General features: G+C 36.8%; 1 protein-coding gene across 4 annotated transcripts in view; it reads left to right on the top strand.

The window, feature by feature from the left end:
- Nucleotides 1–4,040, top strand: part of nalcn (sodium leak channel, non-selective) — a 126,836-nt gene extending 122,796 nt beyond the window's left edge. For 3 of the 4 annotated variants that reach the window (XM_041272287.1, XM_041272284.1, XM_041272285.1), the window contains 4 exons: nt 243–393; nt 1,588–1,737; nt 2,731–2,848; nt 3,504–4,040. In XM_041272287.1, coding sequence (XP_041128221.1) covers nt 243–393; nt 1,588–1,737; nt 2,731–2,848; nt 3,504–3,697 — 613 coding nt within the window. In that variant the 3' untranslated portion in view covers nt 3,698–4,040. The remainder of the gene's footprint in view (nt 1–242; nt 394–1,587; nt 1,738–2,730; nt 2,849–3,503) is intronic. The other variant, XM_041272286.1, reaches the window with a different exon arrangement.
- Nucleotides 4,041–25,147: the final 21,107 nt, after the last annotated feature.

The raw sequence follows: 25,147 nt of genomic DNA, 5'->3' as shown, positions 1-25,147 counted from the left end.
CCAGAATTTTGCCATATAGCAATAGAATATTCCATGTAGTACATCAGCACAAATATAATGCTATAATACTGATACAAATATGTCCCGGCATTAGCAAGATTCTTCACTTGTATACGGTGTTTGGTAGTAAAGTGTTTCATGTGCTAAAAGGTGACTAAGGAAAGTTATCATTTTCAACTTATGCACAGGTTCTTGTGAGTATACAGTAGATTACTCACTTTCTAAATGTTTTTTTTTTTTAGCATGCTGTCATACAGATCAGTTGACATCAGGAAAAGCCTTCAGTTGGAAGAACTCCTAGCAAGGGAACAGCTGGAATACACTATAGAAGAGGAGGTAGCAAAACAGACCATTCGCATGTGGCTGAAAAAGTGCTTGAAGCGTATCAGAGCGGTAAGTCCAGTTGCTCCTGAGAACTTTTTATTACAAAAAATAAAAAAAATAATCTTTCAGATTCCATAAATAACACTATGTAACACAATTTTTGTTCCTGGATAGTATGTGTTATTTCCTAATTGCTTATGCCTCAAAAGTATAGAAAATGGCTATTATTCCCCACAGACTTTGCTTTTGTGACCAGGACAGTGATATTTCATCTGTCTACAGTATAATCGTAAATCTCGAGAAACTACTCACTTCTAAATCTTTTGTAGTCATTTTTGTATTACTTTAGTATAAATACATGTTAATTTGGATTCATATGTTGTTTTTTTCTGACTTTATGTGAACGAAAAGACACACATTTGCCCGTTTTCCCATTGGAAATACTGATATTTTGAAATATCACTGTCCTGGTCACAAAAGCAAAGTTTGTGGGGAATAATAGCCATTTTCTATACTTTTGAGGCATAAGCAATTAGGAAATAACACTTACTACCCAGGAACAAAAAATAAATAAATAAAAATTGTTACACGGTGTAATTCCAGACACTAGTTAGATCTGTAGCAAATGCAATTTAAGATATTGATGCAGTGTACTTATGATTTCCCCCTTTCTTGGAGAGTTTGCTGTGTCTCACTAACTTACAGTCCCTGTTTGTGGGGTTAAGGTAGTTGTATGGTTTGCTAAGCACAACAATTTAACTACCAGGAAGGATAACAGAACAGCATCCCACAATCCTAAGCAAAAACAGAACTATTTGTTGTTTCAAATTACAGTACACTTTGCTTTCTTATTTTTAAATAATGTAAGACATACATTATTGGCTTTACAAGTACAGCATTTGACAGGTTTTAGTATTTATATAGAATTAGCTTCCTGAGTTTAAACTGTGTAGTTACTTTATTCTATACTTATAATGAAAATCAGCATAGCGGACGGACGCTTCATTTGATTGTTATTTAGAATCGATGCCTTGTCACACAATCATTTTCGCAATCCTCAAACTGCATGGAATGTACACCCCCCATTTTCTTTATTGCTTTGGTATTTATCATGGTTGTATCTATTAACATGCATGATATTGTGTACCATCCAACGTGAAAGGATCCCTGTTACCAGCATATGCATTTGGCAAAAGACTGTCATATTGAACAAATGATGGTTTCAGCCATAACTGATCATGTTGTTTTTTCTCCTGCATTTAGAAGCAGCAGCAGTCATGCAGTATCATCCATAGTCTTCGAGAAAGTCAGCAGCAGGAGCTTAGTCGATTCCTCAACCCTCCGAGCATTGAAACAACAAAACCCAGTGAGGACATCATTGCAAATAGCAGTGACAACCCTTCGCAGCCGGAGGTAGGAAACTTGTAATTGAAATAGCTAAACATCTTGCACATAATCTTAGAATTATTAGCAGAATCAACTTCCGAGCTCAGTCACACAGGCTGAAAAGAGATTTTTTTTTTAAATAAAATGACATATTCTTATTGTTCGTTGACCACAATCTGCTTTCATATTTAATATTTCTAACTAAAATGCACTGATGAAAGTGAAAATATATGTACTCCCAAGGAATTCGTATAAAACCCATCCCAAACTCATTCATTCCAATTTATTGTTTTCAGATCTCTCTGGGTCTTATAACCTGATTCTTTTTTCATAAGTCAGTTTTCTTTACCCATGAATTTGTTCCAGCTGACCAGCTATCAGTCCAGGACAGTAATTGAGGCTCCAGTCCGTTGCAGTCATTTACAATTTTTCTGCTTGATTTTTTTTTTTTCTCAGAAATGACACCCTTGGGTTATTTTGTCTCTAAGAGAATCCAACATCATGTTTATCCTTTGCAGTGTTAGATATTGTACTTTTTGATTTGTGGCAAGTAGATGAGAATAATGAAATAACCTTTCAGTAATGTTTTCATATATTGTGCTCCAAACAAATACGTATGTGTGTGTGTGTGTGTGTGTCTATATATATATATATATATATATATATATATATATATATATATATATATATATATATAAAATAAAAGTGAAAGGTAACACTGCATGAAATGTTTACATAGAGGGGTTTTATAAATACAATAGTATTATACACAGTAAACACAAATCTCCATACCGCTGTTTTTATTTCCCTAAAGCAAATCACAGCCCCTCCCTCAATCTACATAGAAGAACTCGCATGTTAAGGGAAAACTTGGCATATTAACTTTCAGGTTTTTTTTTATGTAAACCTGGCCAAAGATGAGGTGATGGGAAGAGTAAAAACATGATGTAGTTGAACATTATAAATACATTACGGTATTTTTTTGCATTTACATCTGTTAAATGTCTTCCCAACCTCCAGACAAGCAATCCACAGCAGTTGCTCAGTCCAACGCTTTCAGACAGCGGTGGCCATCGTCAGGACTCAACTGAAATGGAAAAACCTCAGAGGAAGTTTGGTCAGTGGCGTTTGCCGGCAGGTAAGTAAAGTATTTTGCATGCATGACGTACATTTGTAGCTTAATAAAGTGATTGACAGTCACAGTATTTTGCATGCATGAAGTACATTTGTAGCTTAATAAAGTGATTGACAGTCACAGTATTTTGCATGCATGACGTACATTTGTAGCTTAATAAAGTGATTGACAGTCACAGTATTTTGCATGCATGACGTACATTTGTAGCTTAATAAAGTGATTGACAGTCACAGTTTTAGTAATACTAGTATTCCTCATGTGATGTAAAAATAATACTTTACATTTTGTTGGCGTCCTGAATAGATTATTTTTAAATTGCATTTTGCAACAATTTAAGTCACTAAAAAATCTAAAGGTATAGTAACACTTAGTATCAAAGATATACTGTATGAATACATTGGCACAAAATGGGTTTATTTATATGTATGTTTAATTGCCTGTTGATGTATCGTCTAATTTGCTGTTGTCTTCAACTTCTTTTCTAATCACTTGCACACACCAGAATAGCTGCTGCTTCTTTTTGTATTTATTTAATGAAGAGGCTTGGTGTTACTATACGTTTAAGGTGCGTTTGTGTTGCCCAGTTGCCACAACTCCTTTTCTGAAATGTTGAGGATCAGATTGTTTTAATAAAGCTATTTTGTCAATGACTTTTCAGCACCTAAACCTATAAGTCATTCTGTTTCCTCTGTCAACTTGCGGTTTGGAGGTCGGACTAGCGTAAAGTCCACTGTGTGCAATGTGAACCCTGTATCTGATGAGGCGTCATCAGGCTCTGAGGTGAAGAAATGGTGGACACGTCAGCTGACAGTGGAAAGTGACGAGAGCGGAGACGACCTAATTGACATTTAACTGCATACCTTGAAGGAAATGTGTACAATGGTTCAGTGTACGAATCACTAAGTGAAGCCAGGAAACCAAGTGACATCTGATTTTTTTTTTCTCCCATTTCTTTGGCGCTGATTCTTAATACTCTATTTTTAAGTACATTTTCAAAGCCATCTTTTCATCTAAAGAATGTAACAACTGTACATGTTCTTTATTTTCTTATTCAGGGGTCTTGTATTGTATTTGTGTACTCTAGTATATGCTGTGTATGTCAACGCCATATATTGTTTTTGTTGTCATTTTGGAGTTTTTTGCAACTCATAAAACTGCCAAACTGTGCTCATAAAAAAATTAAGTAATTACAAAACATTTCCTGTCGTTATTTTACATCTGTTACTTTATAATTTGATTCCTTAAAAGTTGTGTTCATTTATTGATGACTGAAATGTGTATTTTTTTTGTTTTTTTAACACGGTTATCTCAATGTGTTTTAAAAAAACAAAAGTGACTGACTGACTGACTGACTTGGAACTATAAAGGCCAAAGCTGTTAGAATGGTTAAATTTAAACATATATGTCATATTATATCACCAGCTCTAGATATGACATTAACAAAGTTCATCAGCTGAAATGACTGTAGAGGATATCAAATAAAAAAATGATAAAGCTTTGGCGATGCTATTGATATATACACAACCTTATTTTACAGCTTCTTGTTTTAAGATGATGCCCATTTTTATTTTCGTCACCCTTCTCTGTGAATTCGACATGCATCTTTGTAGATTCGCCTGCACTTTTTAAGACGACACTGACACTGACTGACTTTTGGGCCACCATATGTGAGAGAGAGAAGGGTAACAAGTTTTTAGGATGGCTGTATTAAATTAAATGAAATTAAATTGTAATCCCTTATATTAGAGTGTGTCAGTTCAACTATGCAGTATGTGAATGAGCCAAGTACTGCAATAGAGACACTAGAAACCCAGTGCAATTAAAATAGCTACTATTATTATTCACTTTAAGCTGCCACACGATTGGGTCATTTAACAATCACAGCTCAATACAGCCAGACACTGATTTTGATTGGGAAATTTAAAAAATCAACAGCCTGTAAAACTAGTTACTGTACGTATAATAAAGGACATTTGAGATCACTACTTTGCAACTACATTAAATGTTTTTTTTTGTTTTGTTTTGTTTTTTTTTAACTGTAATGCTTTTTAAATGCAAATACTCTTTATTTTAGACCTATGTTGTCCAACATAATGTGTACAAATATTTAAAGGAATAAATGTCCAAATAAATATTGGAGAAAAATACCATGCACTGCTATGAAACCGCTCTCAAGATTGTACAGAGTATGACGGTATACATTTCATGCTGTCATACAAACACACACACACACACTTCAAGTGGTTCTCTAATATCTTTCAATGAGCATTCAATATGAACTGATTATTTTACAGCTTGTTTTAGTCTGATATGTGTTAAACAGAAGGAGGCATTATCAGTCCTGTTGGTTGCATGTTTGCTAACACATCACAGACACAGTTTTACTTTAGTGATTCCAACATGTCTCCATAAGGTGTAATGTGCTTATGGTGACAATGTTGTTTACAATAACAAGAACACAGTAAAACAAATCTGTCTAATATATTCAGTACAAAATTCAGAAAACAAAAATGTTCTTGGTCTTATTCATTTATGAAGGAGGAACCCAATGAGAGCTATCATAAAGTTAATTACACACAATACTGTCCGTTCATTGTACCGGCTATGCTGTGAATGTTAAAAATATGTTCCACACTAGAAATAAACATTTTTAAAGATTAATATTACTCATGATAGGTTGATGAATTTAGAAATTTTAATTGAATGAATCCAGTGTTTATAAATATGCCTTATTGTAATGGGCTTATTCTGAGGTCAGTGTGGTCCAGTGGTTAAAGGCTTGTAACCAGGAGTTCCCCGGTTCAAATCCCGGCTCAGCCACTGACTCATTGTGTGACCCTGAGCAAGTCACTTAACCTCCTTGTGCTCTGTCTTTCGGGTGAGATGTTGTAAATGACTGCAGCTGATGCATAGTTCACACACCCTAGTCTTGTGTAAAGCGCTTTGTGATAGTGGTCCACTATGAAAGGCACTATATAATAATAAAGATGATTATTATTAGGATCTGAGAAACTTGAGTTCCCTGTTGTCTGCTTTCACCTCGGGATGTTTAAAACTACGTCAAAAGTTCAACAGGCATCATGCCCTCTTTGGAGTTGATTGAGGGAAAGAGGTTGTCCTCAGGCAGAGTAGAAGGGCATGTATTCCCACATTTGTTAAAGCTGTACAGAACCTTGTTTAACATAAACCTACTTACTGTTGCATTTTTATGTGGTACTGTATATCTTATTTTGTTTTCAAATAAAACTGCATTGGGTAAATATTTTTTATGCTTTGTTTCTATAGAAATTCTGAGTTTGCTCAGGACTGGGCTGCTAGAATACAGAAGCATGCCTTCCAGATAAAATCAGGTAAAATTCTCAATTTTTGCTACAGTTTATACTGTAAGCATACATGCTGGCTATACACAATACAATATTATGAAAGGTTATAATTATAAAAACAGACGTCAGAATTTCAGGACTACATTTACTGCACATATTCTAAAAAGTGGCATTTAGACATTAATAGGTGAACTTGCTTTGTCGTACACACTGGCATTTTTTGCTGTTGTCACCATCCAGATTTCCTTATAATAACTGTCACTAATGGGATCACCGAGTTCTTTAACGAGTCCTAGAACTAGTCCGTAGGGGATGCAAACAGGTGAGAGGAATACTGTGTATCAGGTAAGTAAATGAATACAGTATTGAAACTGTCACCAGCTGGTGAACTCTTTTCTGTAAGTGGATACATAACTAAAACATATGTATACAGATTACTGCACAATTTGCTGATCAAATATTTTAAATGAATTGGAAAAATATACAAATGAGGTAAAACCTACTGTTGTACCATTGACTGTGAAGACAACAAGGCTAAATAGGACACCTTGGCAGAACTGTTACTTGTCAAAATAGCTGCACTTCAATTTGTTTGGCTGGTAGTCACAGCAACTAAATAGATAAAATAAATAAATAAATAATAACAACAGGCCTTTCATACTCAGGTTCACTGGAATAACTTGTGTGCCCCCAGGAAATACAGTCATGAAAAATGTCAAAGTAAGCTAATTTTCTTAAAAATCTGCTCCATTTATTTTAATTCATATGAAATAGTGTTTTACAACTTCAGATATAGTCGTGCGATTCTTCAGGAACCACATGTTGAATAAACAGAGCCTACATGATTATTTCATTATATCTTTATCCTGTTCCGCTCAGGTAGAAGGATGTTAGTACTTCAAGTACAAATATGAAGTGAACGACCAGATGTACCTAAAGCATTCAAGCCTGAGAGACAGTGCACATTTTCCACCTTTGTAATTTTTCCCATCCATTACAGAGGGCACCGATTCAATGTCTTCCACAATGACAGCCATCTCACTGTCTCGCTTCCCCAGTTGGCAGAGCTTACTAAAAAAACAAAAAGTAGTGCATGCATAGTGGAAAGGCGGGTTGCTCTATTCAGTGCACAAACCTAAAATTTCCAGACAATGGAAGTGAATTTGGTTCTTAGTAAAGGGGAAGGTATGAGTCTTAAGTCATGTTCAAAAAATGTCTCGTGCTGCTTTAAGGTGATCTCTGTTGGGGTCTATGGGTATGTTAGCTCCCATTCTAATTTAAATCTGCACACCTGTACACTGCATATTATTATTATTTGTGTCATAATGAAATAAAATATGTTTTCTTGTTCCTTAAAACTACGCACTGTTGATTTATGGACAATAATCTCCCTGTTTATACCATCGCACCCATTGCATGAATATAATTAGCAACATAAGTTTGTCATTATCTTGCAATGTGAAGTGATGGATGGTTTGACTTCATTTTGATTGAATCCCACCAGGTAAATAGATTCATTTTTGATTCCTAACCCATCTGCTCAGTTTAGAACTTTTGTGTTAAAAACAAACAAAAAAACAGCAATTACCAAGAACTACTTCTCACTGATGATGACAGTGTTGTCATCGCTGATCATCAGGTTGCTGTGCCTGTAGATCAGCTCAGTGACCAGCTTGCCGTTCAGGTCAGCATGAGTCCTCAGACCGCAGAATGAAATGTAGCTGCTCCACCAAGCTGCCACTGCCAGGAGAAATCAGGCAGGTGTAACAAAAAAATGACACACAGTGACAGCCAAGCCACAAAAGCTAGGGAAGAAGGAGCTCACATATGAAGAATGGGTGATTTAGTTTAATTAAAGATATCTTAAATGCATTCTAACTAGAAATCGTGGCTACCATACATGAAGCTGCCAGTGATGTTTACAATTATGTTTAACAGCATATTAAAGATGTTCAACAAATACTATAGCATCAGCCAACCTGTTGACAGATTTCAAACTCAACTGCAAATTACTACAAATGAGCTCTCAAAAGTCAAGACAGTTCTTGCTAAAGCAAAGCTAACAATTTAGCACCAGATTTAGGTTAGGTGCAGCACTGGCATTTGTCTGTGACCTTTTGAAGCAGCCAGATGCCAAGCATGACTAAAAATATATGAGTTTAAACTCATTATTTAGCCGTGAGGCAGTTTACTTCTTTCTAGATTGAATGTGATGCTCTGTTAACCATTGGCTGATTGATTGACAGGGTAAAGGGATGTCAGTGCTTATTCTGCTATAATTAATTATTATCATTTTTCTTGCAGTAATTTGAGGGCATTAAGTACAGTTCTTTTCGTAATACGTGTGGACTTTTATAAAGCTGAAGTGCATTCATAATAGCTTTACCTGTAATTAAAATGCACGATCGCCTTGATAGCTTGGCCTCCACCTGTAGAGATATCACCTACGAATCCAGGCGAGAGAAGTACGACAATATGCACATGATTTCCCTGTAATCATTGGCAATGACATGTACACTGTTTATACGTCTTTGGTTTGCAAGCCATTTCCCTTGTCTTGATTGTGTTTAATGTTAAGCAAGTCGTACCTATACGCTTGCGAGATCCTCTCTGTAAGGGTGTCTCCAATGCCATTATGGATGGCACAGCAGATGAAAAAATGATTCTGCAAGTATAAGACTCTTATTTTTTTTTATCATGTGGTATGTCATTTTGAATTTTTCCACAAAAACAAACAAACAAACAAAAAAATAAATAATTCCAACTACACTACTACTGTGTCTTATTTAAAGTTATATATAGATTGTGCTTCCTTGCAGGCTCTCACCTCAATACAAATGAAGGCTTGACTTTTTCTAATTGCAGAAATGTATGCCAGGTGAATAGACTCCTTGTGGTTTTTAGTGCCAACTGACCATTAACAGACAGATCTTAATACCTGGAATTAAAACAAGAAAACATGCAGCACAGTTGTTATTGACACACAAACTCAGAGAGACTTAGGCAGTAGGAAGGGGTGACATGCTGCTCCAGACCGTTTCGTTACCAACTGCAGGAAAAGAAAAGCTAATTTAGTTACAAAACCATAACGTGTGGGTCAGTTTTATACTTTTTCACCCAAATTAATTACAGGTGACACTTCACTGTATGTTTTGATACTTTCAATTACAAAAAGTGATGTATTGTGATAGTTGTACAAACAATCGTGCTAACACTATACATCTTCCACAAATGTGTACAGTACTGTCCTGTATGTCCTTTATTTGCCAAAGAAAGTGTACCTTGTAGGCATTCTGGTGTTTTCACAAAAAACACTCTGAATAATATGCCCTATTTTATAAAAGCATTACATGTTCAGAATTTTGAAAACAGATTGTAGACTTTTTTTCTGAAATCACTTAAATTGTAATGTTCTCTGAGTTAGAGAACCTCATGATCCTTAAACACCAAATCAAGTCTATTCATTTGCCTTTTGTGTCCAACCCCTCTATTCAATTCACATTTTTATTTTATTTTATTTTTAATTGGCAAATGTGCATAAACCCCTTACTTAAGTGAAATATTACTAAAGTATTGTATTTTAAATAATCTTGCCTTGAACAGATTACATTACTGAACAATCAAAGTAAAAGGGGGCTGTAATTATCTTAAAAGGGAGCAGAGGCAGCTGTATCACTGAATTGAATGAAGGGGAAGGCTGAACACAGAACACTGCTTAACTGCAGGGGGTGCTAAGCCCAAGCTTATAGAGCGTTCAACATAATTAGTAGAGAAATTCAGCAAAGTAATGAACAATTTTAATAATCAAATTAATTCTGATTGGACGTACAGCTGCACTCGCCTGGGCCCTTTTAAGTAGTTACTCACACACAGGATTCACAATTTTCAAAAGACCAGTTTGGAATAGTAGTGCTTGTTTCCTGAAAGTCAGTGCCATGTAGACCTGAATAAGCCTCATAAATCCATGGATCTTATGTCTGCAAACAAGGGAAAACAAGTACTGTGTCCTATTGGTACCTTTACGAGTAAACCAGTTATGTATTGAAATATGGCACGTGACCTCCGGTTATTCAAACTCTATGAAACAAGCCTGCTGTGAATCCAAGGTTATACACTATTAAACATTAATTGGAATTGTGGTCTGTACATAGAATGGGAAGTGCAGTAATACAGAAAAACACATGCACACACTCAAACATTATGTTATATTCAACTGCTTCCTTATTGAGTTCGTCAGTAATGTCTTAAATTGCAGAAGATTTATGAACTGTGAAGGGCACTCAGGGCCCTAGTGAAATATAAATTTGGCCGGGGGTCTTGTCCGCGGGTGCCCGACGGCTACCTGCGCGAGGCCGTCTGGAAATACATGAACATTATTAAAAGCACGAAACACTGATTGGGAGGCCCACCAAGTGGACAAGGCAGTAGAGCACCACAATAGATAAGACCAAGGGTTAGCTACAAGGGCAGAGATGGGGGAGGCGTGGGTGTGTTAATGAATTGAACACAGGAGGGAGGAGTTACTAACGAGACTACACACTGCCCCCTTATTTTTGTGTTCATTAAACATGCTTTACAGCATTTTTACACAAATTACAGATTGGCATTCCAGCATTCTCTAAATCAGGGTTTCGCAATCCTAGTCCTGGGGACCCACTGTTTCTGCTGGTTTTCATTCCAGCTGAGCTCTGATGATGACCTCTCGGTCAAATCTAGTTTTGGTTATAAGGTGACAAAATAAACATGAAGAAGTCTGTTCAGTTTCTAAATACATAAAGAAAGAGTAGACTGAAACTCTATTGGTGGTGAAATGCAATGATCATATGGATGATGCTAAATCCTTCAAACAAGGTATGTTTTATCCAGTTGCATTTTGTTCATTAACTGTACCCATGGTGGCATCAGTTAATTAGTATCTTAGCTATAATGACCACATGAGCGTCTCTGTGCCCCATTGTGCTGCACGTGAATAGTATATTGTTAATGCTGCAGGCCAAGAATGGAATTTAAGTAATGAAAATAAAGGCAATTAAAAAAAATCAATGGTTTAAGATCATAAACCAGCTGACAAGTGACTAAATGGCCAGAGAATGTGAAACAGCTTACGTATAGGAAATAAGAAAGACTAATTCCTACACTGGTGATGCTTAAGGGGTAATGGTCCATAGAGGATCATAGCTTGTATTTGACAAACCACAAGTATAACAGCAATGTCCTGGAAGGCATCATTTTATGAAGTGCAAATATCACAGCGCTCTTAGGAGACATTGTAAAGGTTATTCCAACAGCTGTACCAATTTCATATGTTTTATTAGCAAAGATCTTACATCAGAGGAGCCCTACCTAGTGCAGATACAACCATTCAAGCACTGAAAAGGAAGATCTAAGTGAATGCAATAAACTGTTTCATCAAAAGAATACAAGCATGATTATGTATAATGCACAGGTTTTATTGACTTGATGACAAGTAGGTACCAAATCTAATTTAGCAGTACACTGATGGATACATCATTTACATTTAGCAGTAATTTGTAAACTCATTCATCCACTGAGGACCTTTCCTGTATGTTTAATGTTGTCCTTGTGGGACAAAGAGGGCTCTGGTGACACTTGCCAGGCACCATTTTTCAGCATGAATGCATCATCATTATAGTCAGAGAGCTCTCAAAAGAGCCCTAGAAAAATATTTAATTGGTCTTTAATGTTTCTTCATGAATACCAATCAAATAATACAATTCATTTTAAACAATCCCTCTTGGTTAAATTACTTTCATTTATACAACTATTACAGTACAACCCAAGGGCTCTTTCCAAAAGTCTAAGCTTTCCCTTGATTATGGACGCCCACACAAATAACAGCTGGAGGACTTTTTCTGAGCCTAAGAATAGTTACCAGTCTCCATGATTACTCATTCCTCACAAATATCTCAGACAACTCTAATTACTAATCAAACTTGCAGTGGTGGTTTTGCCTCTACAAGTCTGGCAAAATTAATGTTCCAATTTATGTCTAATGGTCTTTGGGTTGTTCTTGGTCTTTCCCTTCAAAAGGTGGTGTTGCTTGGAAAGATAATTATTGGGTTACATAAGTCTAATGTCTGTTTTTCCTTTAATTACTATGGAAGAACTTCCCAACTCAAACCATTCATATCCAACTCTCATCATAAGGTTTACCGTACAGACCCTGCTGTTCTATTTAAAAATGCATCGTGGGAACAATTGTCAATCTTATAATTGTTTAAATAGATTAAAAAGAAGTACTACAAATGACTCACCTCGTTAGGTTTGGGAGAGAGCACAGGACTTGGCTGAGGACTTCTCCTCATGCTACCCACGTCAGTAAGGCGATGCTGGTGATCATCCCACCTCTCATAGGCCAGATCTATGCCACCAAGAAAAGCCACTGACTGGTCAAATTTTTTCATGGTGTGCCCAGAGCAACACAGCTGAGGGCATTTTATCAGGATAACAGATGAGTAAATGAAGGATTCAGGTGACTGTGGCAGAGCAAGAGCTCTGTCTAAGTATATTTATTGGTGTTTGGTGGTGGTTGGCAGGTATGGGGTTAATTCCTCCCTGTGAAAAACATGTGAGAATGTGGCTGGAGCCTTAATTAGGTAATTGTTCATTATTGATTAATTTGGCTCCACCCACATCCCATAAAAGGAGAGCCCCATTTGGAGAGAGGAATTTGGTTAATGAACCTGTATTGTCTTTAAAAGTTCAGTGAAGACTTTATGTTATTTTTGTTTATTGAAGTGCCCTTTAGCTCTTCTGAGTCTCTGTCTCGCCGCTACCCTGTCACAGTGATGTTTTAGCAAATCTGGATTACTTTATTCACTTGAAGATACTTAATGGCCTTGGAAAGGTTTTAAAGTTATATCGCCACATGTATTTCCTTTGAGTTGTTATTTGAATGATAGATTAATTGATATAATTAATTCCCATGTGATATTGTAGTGTGATATAATTCCCAAATTAAAGTAGTGATCTACCACAGAACTTTAACATTAAAATTAAGCTCTGAAATACAAGGGCAATATGCAATCATACCAACATCTTTGTGTACAATGTATATATATTTTTTTTTATTTAACTCATAGCAAATTCTGCACAAACTGTGTACATTGACTATTATGACTCCTTCAAAGGAATTATTACCAAACAATCTCTATATATCACAAACAGCTGCATCAAAAGGTATCCTTCATGCTGTGGCGCTTGCTATGTTCAGCATTCCAAAGGGACTCAAATCTAGGACACCCATACTGAAGAGTTTTAGCAGCACACATCCTGAGGATATTCAACACAGACTCTTCAGAGTACTGCTTCTCAGTTTGCTCCAACTGCTACTCAAAGAAAACGGTTTTGATGAGAAAAAAAAAAATGACATTTTGTCAATCAATAATCTGCCCAGGGAAATGTTGGCAAATCACAAAAACTAAACCAACAACATGGGAGCTGTCTTTTAAAGGGAAGCAGCATAAGTCCCATGAGGGGAAGTCATTGTTTAAGGACACAGCCTTTTGGAACTTCCTGTATCTCAGCATTATCAGGGTTTACAATTACTAAAACAGTAATGTGACAAAAATTGAACAGCATGGTTTTTCAGAGCAAATCGTTATGAAAAAATAAATTTTGCCTTGCTACGCTCACCAGTTAGTATTTTTATTTGCCCCTCTGCCCGAAGTGAACACACTTATTAAAGCTATTGCCACAACTCCTGTTTCAAAACAGACAGTCCTTCATTTGTAAAGCCATAAAGAGAGGGTATCACAAGGTGAGTATCACAAAAAAAATATCAATGCGTGAGGGAAGGCCTTATCATTGAGGAATGAAGTCCCTAATTAACCATTTACTTAGAATGATAACTCGTTATTCCAAGGATACTGCTATGCAGTATAATTCATCTTATCCAACAAGCGTTGAGAGATCCTGCATTAAATAGCTTTTCCTATTTATTTATTTTTTACTGGATGTCATTTTGGAATCTATCTTTCATTAAAATCCAAAATACGCTGAGTAATTCTCCTAATTCACTTGTTTGCGTTGGTTATAACATACATTCTTTTCCATAAACTTGTTATATAAACAGAATACACCATGAACACTCACAGAGTGCTGTCGATTTTTTCACTCATGAAGATTCCACTCAAACCCTTCGGGGCTCATGGGTTATTCGTACATAATACATGATAGTAGCATAATACATGAAATAGTACATTAAATACATGATAGTAACATACATGAAATAGTAGCAGCAGCTAATAGCAGATATCAGCCTTAAAGAGCATGAAAAGCAAAAGAGAACAGGTCGGTCTTAAGAGTTGATTTAAAGCGAGTGATGGTGGGAGCATCATGCACCAAAGCTGAGAGAGAGTTCCAAAGAGTCTGAGCCATGAAGCTAAACAAGCGTTTCCAAGAGTGGTGCGCTTTTGTTTGGGGATAACAAGCAGGCCAGAGACGGAGGACCTCAGCTTGCAGGCAGGGCCATAGCGGGTCAGCAGGTTGAGGAGGTACTCAGAACCTGTGTGATGAAGGGTATTGTAGTGAATACGTCATTAGCACTTCACATTAGCAGTTGCATGAAAAAAGGTTATGCTCAAACCTAAAGAATTGAACTGAATGGAATGATGGTGCAATATAAGAACTGTACATGATGCACAAAGTTAATTACAATCACAACGACTGGAAATAAATAAATACTAGACCCAATAGAAATATTCAGTTCACTTAATATCTGTTTTCTTGGTTCTGATTTTAATGCCAAATCCCTTGTTACATAGTATCACTGTGTGATAGAGAACAAAGAAGTCTTTTACTACCGCCATCTGAAAAGACAAAAACATTGAAGGACTGTACTATGCAACACAACCAAACATGAGGCATGTCTAATCAAGATACTCCATAGTTTACATTACAGTCGGGATGATACATTTATAACAATCACTAAATATACACTTGTGTATAGTAGGTGTATTTATTTAGTTTGGAATGATGATAAAATGATGTTGAGCGCTGAGCAGGAATGAAAACCATTCAAAGTAAATTAGACACGAAGGGCCACATATTCAAAGCATTTCCTCTCTTCCATCATGAACTATTTTTTTTAAAGAAGAAAAAACATGTTAATATTACAAAATGAGAAACAAAACACATTGGGGGTGCTGAAGGGAGCTTACTTGGGTGTTTTGATCTAAAATTAACAGGTGTTTTACCTCTTAGGAACAAATGAAAGACTGGAGTACAGTTTTGCAAATGTGGCCATAGGGTGTCAAATAAATTGATATAAATACAGCCATCATTTCAAAAACTAAATCCTTTTTTTTTTACATATGTAAGTGATGAAACTAATATGCGCTGCAGGATGTTTAATTTTAATAACTTCTGGGCCTTTATTAGTTATTTAAAACAGGGGTGGCATTTGCATAAGCTGCTGTTAAGATCAATTGAATATAAACCAAGGTATCATCATAAGTTCACAAATTCACAATGCAATACCACACAACATGTAAACACAGACAGTACATCTTGATATAAACCTGAAATTGAAATTGATTGAATGGCAGTCATTATCATCACTTGTGAATCAAGTTTAAGTAGTGGGGCTCAGAAAACTATTGCGTTACACGTGTTGCTACAACTGCTTAAATAATGTACCTGTCTTTTTTTTTTTCATTGTTAACATACTGACAACTTTTACTGTCTATGTCAAAGCTCTTTTCAAAATGGTCGATCTAGTGCACTGATAGTGTAAGGATTATTGCCCACATTGTCAAACAGGTAACACAGCAATAACGAACAGAAAAGCCAGGGCACTTGTTATGTTTTTTTTTTTTTCCTGCAGTGATTTAGAGTACAGACCTCAAACCACGGTGCACTATAGCGGACATTTTGTAAAAAAAAAAAAAAAAAAAAAAAGAAAAAAACTCTGAACCAGTCTGTGGAAGGGTGGTGGTAATACACTGACACACGGGAGACAGACAGGTGTAATTGAAACACCACACAGGTGCTCAGTTTTATTTCTTTCCCGACTCTGGTCAGTGATTTGTTTTTAGCTCGCAGAGGGCGCTTTTGTCCGTGGTCTGACTATCAACAATGATAGACAGGACCACGGAAATACCAATCCTGGTATTTAAGCCAGTTGCGGGCACTCTCGCGGGTGCGCAAATAATAAATTGAAAAACAAAAGAAGAAAGAAAAGGGGAAAATAAAACACTGTAATATACAAAAGGTGCTACACTTCGCAGCTTTACCCCGGTCGTCGATACCCGCATGACCCGGGTCACCGACCTACACTCCCCACTCCCTCAGCCTTCTATACACACAGTACTTCGGGGTCCTGCCCAATGTTTCCCCGCTACCACTACGACTCTCTCGTTCCTCTTCTGTACACACAGCATGTCTAAAAGGGCAGACCTGAGGGAACAGCAGAGTTATTTTATAGGGCTAACAATTCCCCCAAGACCCGCCTCTCGGCCACTCAGAGAGAGGGGAAGCTACACACCCTCTCTCCCACCTCTCTGTGTCACTACCGTGACCGCGGGGTGGGTGTTGGACAACCACTGCCCCCTTCCTGCAGCACTATGAACACGCCAGCAGAGTCAGCACAGATCTCCCCCTGTTACACAGACTTTAAAGTTATAAGTGTAAAAAGTTATCTGGATGTTAACAAAGAAAATAAAAATGACAAATATGTTATTTAAACAGTTGTAGCAACACGTGGGGACGTGTAACGATATATTTTTCAGAACCACGCTACTTACCCTTTAAGGACCTTGAGATAAAGAAATCAAAATATTCGCAATGTACTCAAGGCTACACTATCTGGTTTTTCCTATTTACCTTTATGACCATCTGTTGCATACACTGTTGGAGCCACAGCAGTAGCGGAAAGGGAGTGTCCCCTGGATTTCTTCAGGATTAAACCCTCACTAGAAAATAAAGCAATATACATATTAAACGTAACTGTATACATGTATAAATCTAGGCAACACTCTCTAAATATCCTTACCAGATGATCTTCAATGAATATGCAGTGACAACACAATGTCACTGTCTACATCTATTTTTAGAAGGGTCCCACAGTGATATTTTCACGTGTCGATGCATCATAATGGAATATGTGTGGCAAACCCGTTTAATCTGCCATTTCTGGTAATACTGTGGTCTGTTTAAAGTTCTACCAGTAATATTTAGTTTAATGGTATAACACCATTAAATTATAATTTGAGTAAGTTTGTACTAAAATGGTATTCCAGTGGTATTTTTTTGTTTGGATGTAAATGTATCAATAAACCATATACTGTAACAATATTGTGTCACATACCGTATATTAATAATGAATTGTACTATAATAGAATTAGAGCAGAAATTTGAAACACACAAAAAACACACGAACAAAAAAAAACATAGTAGTTTTCTATACATACTGTACTGTGTAATGCAACTACTGTAACATGGGCAATTTTCAAATACTCACATCTCTTTTGGTCCAAGATCTTCAATAAACAACACCTGACTCACTTGTACGAATTCAAGCTGAAATTCAAGATTTAAAAGAAAGACTTTAGCTATTATCCTTTTAAACCCAGTAAGAAAGGCTGCTTTATTTACTTTAAAGCACTCAAAGGGAATATGTGAGTTTGACTGACGGGAGACCTTTGTCAGTATTATGATAATATTACATCCCCAGAGTCAGTCTGCCTCAAATTGTAAATATTTTACTTCAACCAGACTTCACACAGAGATATATGCAATACTATACATATGGCACTGTGGTTCTGTCCACAGGGGTGAAATACATACCACAGATATTTATGCTTTTTGATGACTTTATATTATGTTGATAAAAAAAAGAGTTAAATCAGTACAAGCCGACATAAAACAGGCCATTTTTTATATTATTTTATGACAATGATCTGTGATTGGGTGAGCAATATATTACCACAAACTGGTTATAGTGCATTGTTGTTATCCTTAAAAATTGTATAGTATTTTAAGTGTGTGTGTGTGTGTGTGTGTGTGTGTGTGTGTGTACGGTGGACTAGGTTACAATATAGGCATTAAAAAAGAGAATTCATCTTGTTCTTCTATTGTAGGTGTGTATTGTCCAACCATGACACTTTTTTGTAGACATTGGGATCTACTTAATTGATCTTGGTGGATCTAAATAACGTAATTGTTAAAAAAAATCTATATAAACATATACTAGTTCCTACAGACCCTATTCCATACTATATACCACTAACCCTTTTTATCCAACTAGATGAAATGATTTGGTGAAATCATCCAACTAGCTGAAATGATCCTGTAGCAAGCTTCTTGGTTGAGGCATTGTTTAATTAGTGAAGGAAATGCAGTGTAATTATTGGATTGTCAAAGCCTCATCCTGGGTGAAATCTGCAGCTAGGTGACAATCTGCCTCTGTGAAAAACATACCAGAAAAACAGCTTCCTTAATCATTGGAATCACAGCAGGAAGGAGATTTGTCGAGATTCATTTTTTTGCAGGTTCACAACTCATGTCGAGTGTTGAGTACGTTGGCATATTGATAGTGTTGTGACATGTCTGCCAGACTTTATTTGATTGTGTTTTTGACAACAAATACATTGTAGCCATACACCGAATCTGTAGGGGCCTGTGCATTAGCAATGTATTCATCACAGGCCATTACAATTAGAACAGTAGAGGCAAGGGAGACAGTGCCTACTCAAAATTTCAAAAACAAAAAAAAAAAAACTATATATATATATATATATATATATATATATATATATATATATATATATATATATATATATATATCACGTGATCTGAGCATGGGTTTTAATTGGAAGGGTCCAGAGAGTTTTTTTTTTTTTTTTTCAGAGGACATAAGTCCCATAGTCCAATTAAGCCAAAGTTAAATGCAAAGGCAGCGTTGTAGTTTTCCTCTGCATTTCTGCTGATTGGAAACACCTTTCAGCATGCACCAAAAAACTGCTATTCTCAGAAGGCACTGCAGCCCATAAGATAGACATTGATAGTGCCAAAAAGAGAGTTATATTTTCAAAGTTTCATATTGTGATACCACTTCCTTTCTCTAGGAACAAATCAAATTGTTTTTCTTTATTTTGTTTTTTTTTGTTTTTTTTTTCTGTTAGTGTTTGTTGGAAGTCGTATTTATATTATTTTAGACCTTCCCCTGCTGTATTTGTTTATTTTTAAGGTGACCATATGGCTCAGTTCAGCAGGACAGTTTGGGATAGTTCAGGCTTTTCAACTCACAACTCAATTAATTTAAAGAACGCAACATATTTATGCTTACCCTAAATGTAAAGTAAAATTAAAAATGTTAAAGTAGTATAAGAAATATGCAGAGAATCAAACATTTGGTATGTGTATTAGCCTCATTAGGGTTATGTTTAACCAATCATCTGATCCATTATGACTGAGATATCTGAAAATACAATTAAGTAGCTGCATTAACAGCAGACTTCTTGCACTGATATAGTTGCTTCTAGCAACATTTCAGGTCCCTCACTTCACTGATGACAAGGGACAAGGACAATTTTTTTAAGACTAATTGGAAAGCAATCACATTCCTGATGATATTAAAAACAAAAGTATGTGTTCATATGTTAGCATCCAGCTGGGCAAGGTTTCAATTTGATAAGCATTAATCAGCAAGCAAACAGTTACTATGTTTGCAGATTGATTAAATCTTAGTTACAGAAGTACTCTTTCTATCATTTATAGTGATCCTTTCTTTCTAGCTTGGAACCCTGGCATGGCAGCACAGGGTGGACAAAGAAATGAAAAAAAGGTCTGGTCAGGAAATACCAGTCCTAACAAAACAAAAAACTAAAAGTTATGATCAACCATTAATGTTATTTTTCAATAGCAAAACCAGAAAGCATTTAGTGGTGGCATTTCTTAAATGGATGTATGACCTTTGAGATGCCAGAATAACTAATCTGCAGGGTAGCATCTTAAGAACAGCAGGATAGCAATTCAAGTAACCAGCTGGAGAACCATACTATTCCTGTGTCTGAATTTCCTTAAAATAAGCATTGATCCAAGCTCATTCTAAACCAAATAGAGATTTGAATGCTTATTTTATGCTTATTTTACTCCATACTCACAATGTTACCAGTTTTCTTTTCTAGGGTCAATGTACAGGTTGTGGACAAGAAAATGGACACACTAATGTAAAGTCACTTAACAGGGCGTTGGGCCACCATGTGCGGCCAGTACGGCCTGTATGCGCAGTGGCATAGAGTCTACCAGCCTCTGGAATTCTGCAGGAGGTATGCAGCACCATTATTCCATGAGAAAGCCAATCAACTCACGTCTGGTTGATGGAGGTGGAAAACGCTGTCTCAGAGGTCATTCCAGAATATCCCATAAATGCTCAATTGGGTTCAGATGTGGTGACTGAGAAGGCCATGACATATGGATAACATCAGTGCTCTGTGGATGGGGACATTGCCATCTTGGAAGACAACCCCCCCCCCCCCCCCCCCCCACCCCCCTGGCAGGAAAGAAATGCTCCAACATGGGGTGAAGATGGTCACTCAGTACCATTAAGTAGCGATTAGCATTGACCTTGCCTTCTAAGAGAATGAGTGCGCCCAAACCATGCCAGGAAAATGCGCCCCACAACATTATGGAACCACCAGAACCCTTTGCTGTTGGAACCAAGCACTCAGGGTTGTAGAGTTTTTTAGGTTGGCACCACACGTGCACTCATCTATTTGTCGATAACATGGTGAAGGATGATTCATCTAACCATATCACATTTCTCCACTGCTTGGTAGTCCATTGCCTGTGCTCTTTGCACCACTGGACTCGCACTGCAACCCGACTATGGTATCCTGCCCTGTGGACTTCTTGGCGGACCATTTTTGATGAAACTGGCTGCTCGCGCCCCAGGTTGAAATTTGCATTCAATTGCTCTGCAGTTGCTCGGCTGTTTTGCTTACAATTCGAATTAATGCACGGATACCACAATCCTGGAGTATGCGCTTCCGCTCACTGTTGCCCTTTGCTGATGATGTCTTTCCCTCGGAGTTCCATGCCGACATCACCTTAGACACCGTTGCTCTTGAAACAATGACAAGTTGAGCTGTCTTGGTCACTGAAGCTCTTGCCAGTCACTGAGGTCTCCTCTTGCAGCCATGCTAGCCATAATTATAGGCAACCAGGCATGTCCAGCATTTTTATACATGACCCTAAGCATGTTGGGATGTTTTTTTCTTAATTAACGCATTAGCCACACCTGTGTGGAAGCTCTTGCTTTCAATATACTTGGTGTCCCTCATTTACTCAAGGTGTTTCCATTATTTTGTCCACTGCCTGTATGTTGAGTTATCATAGTTTTCCCCAGAAACTCCAGTGGCAGTGTTATAGCCATTGCTTAAGTTCCTGCTCTAGCTAGGTAATATAGGATCTACGTACGTCATAGTTAGAGGGCAAGTACCTTCATTTTCATTTCTTTTTTTATATTTCCCTTATATGCAATCATTCTGAGTGGTTTTGGGATCTGTTGCTTATTGTCATTGTTTCCAAATCTGACTGCTTCAAATCCGGCTGCTTTAGTAGAGTAAAACGCATTGCAAATCATATGAAAGAAAATATGTTGGTAATGTTAAATCGGTATGCTGGAGGTGATTGGCATAAGTAGTTGCTAAGGTAACTTAGGTTTAGAATGATTAAAGTGATAAAGCATATGCAAGAATGTATGGGGAAGTATATATGCAGATACTTGCATTGTAATTGGTTTGAGCCATGACTAAGTCACTATCAGATTTTTCAAGTGATACAATTAAAACAGGCATTTATAAGATGTGCCTGCACAGAAATGTAAAAGCCAAAATCAGATGTGCATCCCACTATATCAGTTTATTTTTTTCTGCAGTACATGCTTGAATGCTTGATGCAGGTTATTTTACCATGTTCAAAATAATAATAATAATAATAATAATAATAATAATAATAATAATAATAATAATAATAATACTTGTCCTGTGTCATGAAGACCATCAGAATATTCATATGAGAATAATCACACAATGTAATGATTAAGTCCAGGATTTGTTTTACTGTGTTTACGCACTGTGGAAAGCACTAGTCTACTTGACTTTGTTTTTTTAAGTTTTGCCTTATATGTTGATTGAGTGTTGTGAAGTTTTGAATGTATTTCTGTACTTAACAGAAGCTTTTCCATCACAGTGATCACCGTGCCAGCTGAGGTCTAACTCATCCACTTAGATCATAGTGCTCAAAACTCCCAGCAAACTGGCTCATTACAGACTCCAAAGAGGCTCTAGGTTTGTGAGACATAGTCTTTTTTCCTTTTAATATCATAATCATCTGTTACATGTGGAAAAACGACACTTGTGTTGGTAGCTCATTTTGGTTATTTTCTTGTTTTAGTGCATTTAATATAATTGTTTAAAAAATGACATGATTTAAATAATTTGGTTAACAGGTTTGTGTTACTGTGTATGGCTTAGAAACATGTCCTATGCAAGAGGCTTCATGACATTTACTGAATGAATGAGATTATGTACTTTGTTTAAAATGAGCGCACATTTTCAGCTACACTAAGTCTACACTTCTAGACTGAATGGTATTTAAAACAATTTGCATATTTCAAAGATTAATAGGAAAGGAGGTCCTTGGTTCCTTGGTTATAAATACTCTTTAATAATATTGAAATGGAATAGCTACGCATATGAATGTATGAAATTTAAGCAGATTTCTCCTTCACAACAAGCCTATTTTCTTTATAGTAAGCTGGTTTGCAATGTCTAATGTTTCCTTCATTCAAGAAGGAGATTGTGGTTTCCAAATTTTAACAAACTACACAACTGCACATTATGGGCTCCAAGTCATTACCCACAAATGTACATTTAAATTAGCTAATGTGCATGTTTCCATTTGAGAAGTGTAATACCAACTCCAGAGATATTAGGGAAAGTAGAATATTAATCAAGCTTTATTTTAGCCTTCAGCAGGGTCCTTTACATTTAGCTTCACAATTAATTATTTCCATAATTCAAAGTATTATGCATTAAGTGAGGTTAGATTGAAAACATTCTGGCAAGATTAATAGAAGATGAAAGTTCTCTAAAAATAGCCAAAACCTTGAAAGCCTGTCCCCTCCAATTACAAAATTCAAGACTTTGCAAAATTTAGTTTTGAACCTATCGATGTCTGCTGACATGCAAATCTCTGGCATGAAGGATAAAGTAAAGAAACTGAGGAAAGTGAGTTAAGGAAATGCTGAGATAAAAACAACAGAGTCCTACCACAAGATGGGTCCATAAGGCAAGAAGACCTATCAGGATGTTAACAACCCATAAACCAATTTCTTTGTAAATCTCATTAATAATATAATATAGTGACAAAGCATTTGAACGTTAATGAAAACAGATGAGCAACGGAAAACCACACATGAAGCCACACACACACACACATGAAAGATATCAGTCCAAAAGCTGTTGCAGCTGGGTTGGGCGTGTGTGTCTTTTCCATTGGTGATGGGTGTGGATCTCTAGAGCCAAATGAGTAGGCATCCTGGTGCCTTGTAGCACTTGCTGCAATCCCTGAGAGGCATCCTGCAACAGGGAAAAACTACAGTTCCACCAGCCCCAGCCAATCCCAGGAGATGCCTGGGGAGATTTCGTGCCTAAAAGGCATTCATCAAAAATGGAATCAAGCAGCAATGCTGCCAGGCACACATCTGTGAAATGGGTGGGATAGTCTAGTGATGGCATTTACCAGTCTCATCACACAAAGGACGGCCTCCAGGGACCCTGACTGTGTGTTCATATATACAAGCGTGTCTGTGAGGTTGGGGGAGGGTTATGTGCAGCCAGTAGGATTTTGTGCTCCATTTCACTTGTCAGTGCTTTGTCAATGCTAAGATGCTGTATAAAGGCTCTGCAGAGGAGCCCCAGGGCAGCTGCATTAGGAGTGCTGAAGACTGGCAGGGGCTCATCTAGACAGCATATTCATGTCTTGGAAGAGTTTTTAGGATGGCAATTTACCATATTCCTCCAATGGAAAAGTTATTCTGCCAACAGTATCTAAAACTAGTGAATTATTTGTACCAGATCCAGTCTTGTCAAAGCCCTTATTCGATTCTGCAGTGTTAGCTACACTAACATTGTGTTTGCTTTTCTTATTACCTTACTACCTCAAACTGAAATAAAATCTAACAGAAATGAGACCTCTCTACATTTTAAACAGTATTTTTTTTTTTTACTAACACTTTTTTTTTTTTTTACTGTACTGTTCCACATGCTGGCTAGGTGGATTGGGCTCTCTAAATTGCTCCTTAGTTGCCCTGTAATGGACTGGCGTCCCATCCAGGATGTAGACCTGCCTTGCACCCTGTGTCTGTCGGGTTAGGCGCTGGTTCACTGTGACCCTTATAGGATTAAGCGGTTATAGATAATGGATGAATGGATGGATTAATTTTTGAAACTTTCTTTAATGTATCTTTGTAAAGTTGTGGCTTTTTTTTTTTTTTTCTATAACAGACTGCCATTTGGCTATAGTTAAAATAACTGAACTTAATTTTAGCATGTTGTGACAGCGTGCAGCCTGTCTTTGTGTGTATTTGTGGTGTGGATCTGAGTGAATGAGTTTGTGTGAGGAATGTGTGAAAGGTGCTGCAGCTGTTGAGGTGCGAATTGCCCAATTAGCTGAGAGAGGACCTGTTTGGTAGAGGTGAGTGAGAGTGTGTAAGCAGTGTTACAAGTTGTTTATTAGTTAGACTGTTTTATGTCTTCATTTGGCCATCGTGCCCTTTTTGTTTTGTATGTTGATTATTAAGTATTTTACTTGCTACACTTTCCGTCCTGAGGCTCATCACTTTGGCTACCCTGTCACACATGTATATTTATGTATTGGTACACAGGCATTTTTCTATCAGTTCTATGATATATAATGCATCAAAGAAAAGCCTAAAACAACTTTTGAAACA

The sequence above is a fragment of the Polyodon spathula genome, chromosome 15 (assembly GCF_017654505.1).
Source record: "Polyodon spathula isolate WHYD16114869_AA chromosome 15, ASM1765450v1, whole genome shotgun sequence".
NCBI classification, from domain to species: domain Eukaryota; kingdom Metazoa; phylum Chordata; class Actinopteri; order Acipenseriformes; family Polyodontidae; genus Polyodon; species Polyodon spathula.
Note: the sequence above shows the minus strand (reverse complement) of the source record. Positions and strands in the feature narration are given on the sequence as shown.